Source organism: Bison bison, unplaced genomic scaffold (genome assembly GCF_000754665.1).
Source record: "Bison bison bison isolate TAMUID 2011002044 unplaced genomic scaffold, Bison_UMD1.0 scf7180017864185, whole genome shotgun sequence".
In the NCBI taxonomy this organism is placed as follows: Eukaryota; Metazoa; Chordata; class Mammalia; order Artiodactyla; family Bovidae; genus Bison; species Bison bison.
Genome location: NW_011494757.1, coordinates 276,709 through 287,604, shown reverse-complemented (window position 1 = coordinate 287,604; position 10,896 = coordinate 276,709). Strand labels below are relative to the sequence as shown.

The window sequence follows — 10,896 nt, the reverse complement described above, 5'->3', positions numbered from 1 at the left end:
CTGGCCTCTCACAGAAAAAGCTGGCCTATAAATATGAGCTTCAGTCACGATCATGCTGGAGTCCAGAAGCAGGTGGTCGGGTTCTGGTCGATGCTCCTGCTGCTGTGACCAGGCTCACCCTGGCCCGTGGCCCTGCCCCGTGCTGCCCCGTGGCCTCAGTTCCTGGGTGCTGGGTGGCTGCTGCAGCCCTGGCCCTCAGAGGGAGAGGAGACGGCACGCCTGCCTTTTCGGGGTGCTTCCTGCAAACTGCGCGAACCATCCCCTTCAGTCTCTTTATTTACTCTGAGCTCAGTTACATGGCCTCAGCTAGCTGGAGATCACGACTTCTGTTTTTGGTGGTGTGGCTGATATGAGAACTGGGGATTCCGCTGCCTGTGGACGAAGGGGAGAGTGGAGTGTGGGGGGCTGCAGGTTCTGCCCGCGTGCCGTCCGGAGACAGAGGCTCCTGGCCGCTCAGGGCCTATGGAGCAGTGAGTGGTTCCGCCTCCCGTGGACAGCGCTCTGCCCAGACCATCTTACCAGCCTTCATACCCCTGATGCATAGCAGGGCCTGGCACGTGTATATCATTCAGCAAATGTGAGTCTTGGAAAACAAATAGATTTGTCTGTAAGCGTGTAGGACTTTTGGTAGAAAAAGACTCCTCTGCAGACCAGAAGGGCCGTGAGTAGGCACGGTGCAGAGAAACATAAAAGAATTGGTTCACAGGGTGGGGCGGGGGTCTTGAAAAGAAGCCCCACTTTTTTAGCCCAGCGCCCTAAGGAAGTGGTAGGAAAGGGGGCTGGAAAGGCCAGTCATCGCCGTGGAAGTTCAGTTCCTGCTCAGAGGAGCATCCACGTCCAGGTGGCCCCCGTCCACCTCGGTTCCTGCTGGTGCTGCTGCAGCCTGGCCCTCACCCCTCACCTGCCTGTGCCGAGTCACAGGAGCTGAGCCCCTGGGCGGGTTCTTCCTCGTCTGTGGGCTGTGCCGGCCCCGGATGCCCCGGGCGAGGCCCTAGAAGGCGTCTGGAGTGGGCGGGAGGAGGGAGCCACCCCAGGGTGCTCCCCGCGGCTGCGTCCTCCTGGGCCACGCTCCCGCTGGCCGGGCCCAGAGGCCTCAGGTCCTGCACGGGCCCCTGCCTCTGTGTGCAGTGACCCCGTGCGTCCCTCGGTCCCTGCAGCCTGCCGAGGGCTTCCTGCTGCTGTCTCTGGGCTGTCTCTTACGCTGCCCTGCCCTCCATCAACCGTGTCGCTAATGCCCGCTCCCTTCCACTTCAAAGTCTCAGATTTCTCTGTCCCCCGTGAGGCCTCTGAGTGGTAAAAAAGACCAGGAGGGAAAGCCTGCCTGCTCTCGGGGACGCTGTGGGTCCTGGCACAGCTCTCGGGGGCAGAGCCGTGCGTGTGATGAGTGGTGATGACCTGAGGATGTGCCGTCCCCGCCCCACTTTGCCCAAAACGTATGGAAGTGTGACTGCACGTCGGCTGCAGCTCAGCCCCTGAGAGGTTTTGTCTGCGTAGTTAATCAGTGCTCGATTTTGAAAGACCTGGAGGCTTCACGCTCTGCCCGTCCGCTTTCCCTCCGTGTGTACTTTTCTTATCACACCGCTCTCCTCTCCGTGGACAAGGTGGCGCTGGAGTGTGGTACTTGAAGACTTTTAGTTGAGGCATGGTAGATCGTCCTTCCCCATTGGGAAAGTTTCACAGAAAAATGCTTGGTTTATTTTTTGGGAAAAAACAGGCCCTTTTAAAAAATATATAAATGCATAGAAAAAATATGAAACTATTAAGGATAGTTATATTTGGGTGATGGTATTTCAAGTAGATTTTTTTTTCCTTTAAACTTTGTTTCTCTAAGTGTCATAGTGGAAATTACAAGATATTTCGTAATTGGCAGGACAGTAAATATTAGGGTAGTATGTGACTCACAGAGAGTGGCGGGCAGAAGGTTGGATAAAAGTGCAGAAAAAGACAGGAAAAGAGGTGGGAGTCTAGGAAGAAAAGTGTCATTGTTGCTTGTTTCAGTAACCAAAACGGTGCTTTCGGTCAGCTTCATCCAGTACAAAGGGCGTTTTTTTCTTCCTTCTTCTCTTCTCTGGACTCAGCACTTGAGCTGCTGGTTTTCAGGCTTGTTTAGCTGTGCTGCTGACTAAACAGCGTTATGGGCTAACCTGGGAGCCTAACCTCTTTTGATAATAAGTTTTTAAATAGAAAGTCATGATATGTTCCAAACAGTCAACCTAGAAGCTGACTCTTTGGGGTGGGGAGAACAAAGTCTCTTCTGCTCACTTCTCTGCCCCCAGTGGGTTGTGTAGGGCCTGGCACCCATGAATCTGTGGCGTGCGTGGACACCTTCTCCTGAGAGAGGCACACACAGACACACGCTCGCTTCATCCTGTAGTCTAGTGTCCTCAAGTTGGCTCTTAAACGTGAAGACAGGAGCACGCAGAGCCCTCTCCCTGCCCCTGGTGCGAACACTCCCGGTCCAGAAATGCAGCTGTGCAGCCTGAGAGAAGGCAGCACCGGGCCTGACGGGGCACTGAATTGAGTCCAGTGATGGCCAGGTGTGGAGTGGAAGCTGGCCCCTGTAGCGTGCTCCCCGTCAGGACTGCCTGCTCCTGGACTCCGCTAGCTTTCCTCTCCTCCTCAGAAGGGTTACATGCCCAGCCTCCTGTCTGGGTGTCCCTGTGCTCACGTCCTTCCCCTTTCATTGACTCATTTGATGCCTGTTTTATGAGTCTCCCGGGGCCAGGCGTCCGGGGCTCTTGGATATGCAGTGCTGAACAAAAGAGGCATGGTTCCCATCTCAGCTTTCAGCTAGCAAATCAGTGCAGGTGGAGATTGCCCAGTGCCAGACGCGAGCAGCTCACCATGGAGAACAGGCGTTCTTTGGCGTAGAGCGTCCCCATGGAGCAGAGGCTGCTCTCCCCAGGGATCTGCTTTATCGTCTTGACGTCTCAGCGTGTGTCTCCACCTGCGGAGAAAGAAAAGAAGAAATGGTGTGGTGTGGCTGTGCAGGCAAGGCGTTTACATCTGCTCTTTTCCTGACAGGTGAACTTTAACGAGCCCTTGTCCATGCTTCAGCGCCTCACTGAAGACCTGGAGTACCACGAGCTGTTGGACCGGGCCGCCACGTGCGAGAACTCTCTAGAACAGCTCTGTTATGTTGCAGCTTTCACCGTGTCCTCCTACTCCACCACTGTCTTCCGCACCAGCAAGCCGTTCAACCCACTCCTCGGGGAGACCTTTGAGCTGGACCGGTTAGAGGAGAATGGCTACCGATCCCTCTGTGAGCAGGTGAAGGAGCCTCAGGACTGTAGCACGCTTCCTGTTGCAGGAAGGGGGGGTTCGGGGGGTTGCTCCCCAACCTGGGTGTTAGTATTTGCAGAAATTCCAAGCCCCGTCACCCCAGACTGCCTTCCTTTCCTTCAGGACTTCAGCCCTGGAGGCCCCGGTGTTCACCTCCTGCTGTGGGCGTGCGACGTCCAGCGGGAATCTGGGGCGTGACTAGGCAGCATCTCCTCTCCTGACTGCCTGTTCATTTGCGCTCCCGGTCTCTTCCAGGTGAGCCACCATCCCCCCGCGGCTGCACACCATGCCGAGTCCAGAAACGGCTGGACGCTGCGGCAGGAGATCAAGATTACCAGCAAGTTTCGCGGCAAATACCTCTCCATTATGCCCCTCGGTAAGGCCGGCGCCTGGGTCAGGATTGGTGCTCCGGGAAGGAAAGCCGTTCTGGTGGAACGGAGGAGGTCGCTGGTTCCGGGGTGAATGAGGGCTGAGAGACTCTGTAGGGACACTCAGTCACAGGTTCTCTGTCTTCTTAGCTTACGTCTAATGCGTCTTTATTTGGGGGCTTCCCTGGTGGCTCAGATGGTGAAGAAACCGCCGGCAGCGCAGGGGAAGCAGGTTTGATCCTTGGGCCGGAAGATCTCCTGGAGAAGGAATGGCGGCCCACTCCAGTGTTCCTGCCGGAGGATCCCATGGGCTGAGAAGTCCATCGGGCCATAGGGAGTCGGACAGGACTGAGCGGCTAACGCTTTGACACTTCCTTTTACTTTTAAGTACTATTTTAGGATATACATTTCAGCTTGCATTTTAAAAATTCTGTCTTTAAACTGGTGGTGTTGCCTCTCATTCCCTAGCAGGCAGTTTCTCTCCATAGATCAGAACTCCTATAACTGCAAGGTTATATAGGTTTCCTGGTAGCCCCTCCCCCCCTCCACCAGAGGGGTTAGGTATCATTTATGTAACAGCTAAACTCCAGGTAAGGTGAAACTTTGTTTTAAAAGATCTTATTGGATTACAAGTTAATTCTGCACCAAGACCTAAAAGATGCGGCCTGGGAATCGGAATCCTAGTATGCCGCGTCAGCATGTCTGGACTTCAGGTTATTCAGAAAGTGTAGCAGGCTCTTGAATAACCTGAAGTTCAGCGAGAGGAGCCACGTTTGACCCTGTACGTGTTGAAGAGCGAGTGCTGGTCTGCAGGAAAAGAAACCCAGAGCAGATGGAGAGACCAAGTAGCCTGGAGACGGCTGGCAGTAGGCGCCTGAGCTCGTCTTTCAGGAGGCAGAGCTGCAGGGCTGGGCTGTTGCAGGACAGCTTTCTGCTGGCTCCACCCGCTTTCCCTCAGAAAACACACAGTGTAGCAGGCACAGTGCAAACTGGATGTGAGGAAAAAACCCAAGGATGTTGGAAGTGAAACTGAAGTGTTAACTTTATTGCTTCATGGTTAATATGCAAGAAATTGAACGAAGAGTTGACATAGTGACAGGAACCTGAGTACAGAGTATAAAGAGGGGTTTCCGGACGTTAGCCCCGAGGATGGCTGCACTTAATATTTTTCATCCGTGACTTGGAAGGAGAACTGTGCAGTGTCATTTTCACATGTTCAGGGATGTTCACCTCTCAGAGGGTAAATTGTTAAGCGATAGATGTCACTGGTGAAAGAAGTACAGACAGGGTTATAAACGAGGCAGACAGAAGTCTGAGTCTTCTTGTAAAGTAGACTGAAAAGGTTAGAGTTCTTGCAATCTGGAAAAAAGAACGCTTCTAGGAAATGTAATTGATGTTTGCAAAATCATGAAGACTGTGGTAGAGGATAAATACGAGTCTACTCATCCACTCACTTTGGAATTGAGTGGCAGCTTGCAGTTTAAAGAGGTACACTTAAATAAGACTCTTCTTTCACAGCTTGGAGTTCTCAAGCCTGAGGAGAGTCACAGCCTGAGACTGAACGGAGCCAGTGCTCAGCTTGTTGGTCTCTGTGGCAGTGACTGCTGGGCTCCACGTACCTTGAATTTGGTCCAGTGGCACTTGGGACAAAAAATCCTCCTTTTGTATTTTATCCATTTTTCCAGTTTCTACTTTTTGCTTAGAGCGATTAATCCATCTATATTTATTGATTAGGTAGGGTTTACATCTGCTGTTTTGGTATTTTGTTTCTGTAGATCTTACGTCTTTTTTGTTCCTCTGTTTGTCCATTACTTCCTTCTTTGTATTAAATAGGATTTTTCCAGTTTACCATTTTAATTCCCTGGTTATTTCTTTTACTGTGGTTTTTAAAGATATTTTTGCTGTGGTTACCCTGGTATTAAAACCTTCTAATAACCTAGTTCAGATTAATACAGCGGAGTTTCTACAGTATAGGAAAACTTTGCCCTTGTATGGCTCCTTTACCTTCTCCCTCCTTCGTGCTTTTATTGTCATACAAACCATTTCTGTACATTGTAATTCCATCAACATTGTTTTATAACTGTTGCTTTACATAATTGTCTTTTAATGGTGGCTCAGATGATGAAGAATTTGCCTGTAATGCGGGAGACCCAGGTTCGATCCCTGGGTTGGGAAGATCCTCTGGAGAAGGGAATAGCTACCCACTCCAGTATTCCTGCCTGGAGAATTCCATGGACAGAGGAGCCTGGCGGGTGACAGTCCATGGGGTTGCAAAGACTCATACACGACTGAGTGACTCAGCACTTACTGGTCTCTTAATTTCTTGAGGTAGATTTAAGTTTCTGTCTCGTGTCTTTTCATTTCAGCCTGAAGGACTTCCTTGAGTGTTTCTTGAAGATGAGATCTGCTAACGATGCATTCTTTTGGCTTTGTTTTCTGGGAATGTCTTGCATTCTCCTGTGTTTGTGAAGGATGGTTTTGCTGGACAGGGCCTTCAGCCTCTCGGCTGTGTCCTGCTGCTGCCTCTGCCCCGTGGCTCTTCGGCCGCTCGCTCGCTCGCTCGCGCTGCGGCCACTCCTCTGTTCCTTGAGGGCATGGACGATTCTCTTTGACTCTTTCTCATTTGATTATGGTGGGTTTGTACCTGGTACTCTTTGAGTTGATCCTGCTTGGCATTCAGTGGACTTCTCGGATGTGTAGATGAGTGTTTTTTGTCAAACCTGGGGAATTTTGGGCCGTTACCTCTTCAAGCGCTCCACCTGTTATCACCACTTCTGGCAGCCGTTGTGGTGAATAATTGCCTCTGATTGTTTTGATACTTGCCCCAGGAAAGAAGCTTTTTGAGGTGAGCTGGTGCTGAATCAGATCCAGTAAAGATCAGCCCTGTGAGTGGGACTTAACAGGGGACTACCAGACAGGTCAGATAATGACAGTACTTTGGAGCTGGGTTCTGGGGGGCTTCATGCCGCTCTACCCGCTCCGGTGTTTGCTGGCCTGCTAGCTGGTCTTCCTGGTTATCATGACGGTGAGGCTGCCGGTTTCCAAGGCTTCTGCTGAGCTGGGGAGAGGGTAGTAGGACAAGTTACAATGCCACACAGCTCATTTTGCTGCTGAGATTCAGCCCTTTTTCTTGAATAAATGCTTCTTGGATTACTGTAAGTCTTTGGTTAATTTCCAGAGTTACAAAGAAGTTGATTCAGATCACTTTTGCTGTCCAGGGGTCCAGCTGAGGCACCTCACTGGCAGACACCTCCAGGGCCCTCACGAGTAACAGAGACACTATCACTTGGGAAATTGCAAGGGTTTAAATGTTGGACAAAGACCAGACAAATTCTTTATTATACGACACAGGCTTACACAGCTAACGAGTGGTGGAGCCAGTGAACCAGTTCTGTCTGATTCTAGAGCCCTTGGTCTATCCACTACTCCTCTTTGTTTTTATTTTTTATCTATTAAGGCTCAAAGGTAGGGACCCCCTAATGGCCCAGTGGCTGAAGCTCGGCTTTCCAGTGCAGTGGGCACGGCTTCAGTCCTGGTCTGGCAGCTACGATCCCACATGCCTCGAGGCCAAAAGACCAGCATGTAAAGCAGAAGCAGTTTTGTAAAAGATGCAGTAAAGACTTTTAAAAAAAATGCTAAAGGCTTATTTTTTTTAAATGCCCATATATGGACCGGTGACTTGCCTAAAGTCACACAGCTAGTGACTCACAATGGGGCTTGTCCTCAGTACTGATCACCAACGTGCTCTTTGCCACAAGGCAATTTTTTTTTCATGTTGGGATAGATTTGACCTGTTCTTGTTAATTTTGCTGCTAGTATGGCAGGCCCAGTTAGTGAAGACTGGGGTTTTGCTCCATTTTTATTTCTGTTGTTGCAGAATACTATTTGTCAGTTAAGTTGTACCAGTTGTTAGTGTTCATCATTGTTAATTATATTTTATTCATATTGAACAAGTTTAAAAATCTAGTGAAAGATTCAGTACTTTCAACATTTGTAAAGATTATAAGTCCTTTCTGATGTACTGTTTTCTTTTTAAAAGTAAGAAATATTGATAGAATAAAATCAACCCATCATTATTTCCAGCCAGCACGGTGCTGCTTTTCTAGCGTTGGGCTTAATGTGTGCCGCGCTCTGCTTCTAGGGAGCATCCACTGTATTTTCCATGCGACTGGGCACCACTACACTTGGAAGAAAGTGACCACAACGGTGCACAACATCATCGTGGGCAAACTGTGGATTGACCAGGTGAGCAAGGGGCCTCTGCGTGCTTCTGAAGCCCAGAAGCGCCCTCGTGTCCATCTCTGCAGGGTTTAGGGCGTGGGACCCGGACCCAGACTGCTGCTCCTGCTCTGTTACCGAAGGGCTTCCTCTCCGGCAGCAGCCACACTCCCAGCTGCTGACGTGCTGTACCACAAATGACCATCTGTAAATGACCAGGTCACCGCATTCATTCGGTGACTGCTCTCCTAGGACTGGGTTAGGCACCAGGAAGGCTCCAAGAAAGTAGTAAGCTCGGCTCCCAGCCTCCGTCATGTGATTACACATCAGACATTTATTGCCGGGTGGAGCGCAGGGTCTCTGGGGTACCAAGTCAGATGGGGCATTGTCCCTCAAGAGTTATTTTATCACTGGAGACTTTTGACAAATATGTGTAGGATGAAAAGTATTTGACAAAATGACCCACATAAGAGGTGTACTAAGATAATACCTAATTAATTATCAATTTGCTCTTAAGACAACGGTTGCAGTAAACTTAGGAAAAAAGAGGGAATATTGTCCGAGCAGTGGGAGAGGCTTCACAGTAGGTATGGGAATGAAGCTGAGTCTTCAAGAGTGGATTGGGGTTCACAAGATAGAAAGGAGGAGAGAATGAAATGAGTAAAATACAGAAAGGCCCACCACGTGTAGTCTTGAGACTGTGAGTAGAATCCTTTGATTTAAGCACAGAGTTCATGAAGACTGAGTGGAGGACTGGTTTGGGAAGGTAGATTATTATGTGAATGTCAGTGTGTGTGCTGAAGGTTGGATTACGCCACCTAACTTGGCACACAGTTTTTTTAAAGTCATTTGGCCTTGATTCCAACCAGGAATACCAAGATGATAAAAGCATTTCACAGCATCTCAAGAATGACTGAGACTTGAATCTTAAGTGTACAAGCTCTAGAACGTAAGACTGAAAAGAACAAAATTATGAGGCGTGGGGCTTAGCATATATCCAAGTCATTCAGTCTTAATAAAACAATCCATGGTTCTTTTCTTTTCATAGTCTGGTGAAATTGACATTGTGAATCACAAGACGGGAGACAAGTGCAATCTCAAATTTGTTCCTTATAGCTACTTCTCTCGGGACGTAGCGAGAAAGGTAAGAGAAGTTGGAATTAAAGTGTTTTTCACTGAGTGTATGTCCTGTAGAAAGTCTGTTCCTTTGGAGCTGGCACAGACGGGTGTGTGTGTGTTCAAAAAAAGGAGCGGTAAAGGAGAACCTCAGCAAAAGACAGAGAGTAAAAGTCAAGAGCAGTGAGAGATTAGAATTGGCCCAGTGGTGAGGGGGCTTTCACTGCCATGGGCCCAGGTTTGATCCCTGGTCAGGGAACTAAGATCCTGCAAACTGAGCAAAGGTGGCAAACAAACAAACAAACAGACCCACGAGAGACTGAGAATGGGGGCGCTGCGGCGGGACCAAGGGGAGGGCTGCAGGGAGCAGGCGCGGCGGCGAGGCCCCTGTGAAGTCAAGCCAGGCGTCCGTCACCACCGCGGCGGAACTGCGCCGGGGATTGTGTTGGGAGAGTGAAGAGGTCCGTCTGTGGTCTCTGATTTCTGAGAAGAACACAACGTAATCCCCAGTATGGTCAGACCCTTCTGCATACATCGTAGGACAAAAACCGCTGTACCACCGAATGGTGACGAAGCTCCCATTCATGACGCTGTTCCTTTGAGCAGTTCAGGCACACGCTCCCGGAGTAAGTCAAGCGGTCCCCGGAGTCTGTGCAGCAGGGTGCGAGCAGCATATGCCCCAGGGCCAGGGCGTCCGGGGCGCGGCCTCTGTGCAGCCCTCCCGAGCCTGCTCTCCACCCCTAGGTGACGGGGGAGGTGACCGATGCATCGGGGAGAGTTCACTTCGCGCTGCTGGGCACGTGGGATGAGAAAATGGACTGCTTCAAAGTGCAGCCGGTCCCCGGGGAGAACGGGGGTGACGCCCGGCAGCGCGGCCACGACGCGGAGGAAAGCAGGGTGCTGCTCTGGAAGCGGAACCCTTTACCGTGAGTATCTCGCCGGCCCCTCCCCTGCCCTCCGGCTTAAGTCTGCGCGGACCAGCGCCATGGTGGACGCCTGCAGAGGACCCCAAGGCGGCCCTGTGGGGTGGGGTTGTCGCCTGCTTTGTCCCAGGAGAGTTCAAACGACTCAGACCACACCTGCCAAAAAATAATTTGGTGTCTCCTAAAGGTCCTTTGGTGGACAAGGAAATGGCAACTCAGTCCAGTGTTTTCTTGCCTGGGAAATCCCGTGGACAGGGGAGCCTGGCAGGCTGCAGTCCATGGGGTCACAGAGTCAGACACGACTTGGCAACTGAGCATGCACACACCCAGAGGTCCTTCGGATTGTGATTCAGAAGAATATTTTTCTGTAATTTAGAGCAAAACTGTTCAGAAACGGCCAAGGGATAAAGATGCCTACCACCTGTGGCCTAAAGGCTTATGGCAATATGATGGTTCCTGAGATAATGTCCAGGACGTTGGAAATAATTAAGACGGAGACCGTTTGTCTGCTGTCATCATTTAATATGTTCAGTCCTTAGTGATAGCCAAGGTTATCCCAGAAAGTGGTGAAAAAAAAGCAAAAGGAAACAAGCTTGAGGTTTTATTTAGTAGAATGTTTCAGTCTTCCTAATTTCAACTGAGCATAACCCACACCCAGAAAACAATCCAGCTAGGGGGCCCTGGGAGGGGAGGGGATGGTCCCGCCCGGTCTCAGTTAGGCGCGCCCACAGGCTCTGTGGACACCTGGGGCTGTATCCCTGGGGCGAGCTCAGCTGTGCTCTAGCTCACGGGGCTCTGGGCTCTGGCGTTGCCCGTCCCTTCCTGACCCCTGCCCTGCAGGAAGAACGCGGAGAACATGTACTACTTCTCCGAGCTGGCTCTGACCCTCAACGCCTGGGAGGCCGGCACTGCGCCCACCGACAGCCGGCTGCGGCCCGACCAGAGGCTGATGGAGAACGGGCGCTGGGACGAGGCGAACGCGGAGAAGC

At 50.9% G+C, this 10,896-nt stretch overlaps 1 protein-coding gene across 1 annotated transcript in view; it reads left to right on the top strand.

Moving 5' to 3' along the window:
- OSBP (oxysterol binding protein) overlaps positions 1-10,896 on the top strand; it is a 22,983-nt gene that overhangs the window by 10,876 nt on the left and 1,211 nt on the right. Inside the window, 6 exon segments of the mRNA XM_010843740.1 lie at positions 3,025-3,270; positions 3,538-3,658; positions 7,792-7,895; positions 8,917-9,012; positions 9,729-9,910; positions 10,748-10,896. Of these exon segments, the coding sequence (XP_010842042.1) occupies positions 3,025-3,270; positions 3,538-3,658; positions 7,792-7,895; positions 8,917-9,012; positions 9,729-9,910; positions 10,748-10,896 (898 nt within the window).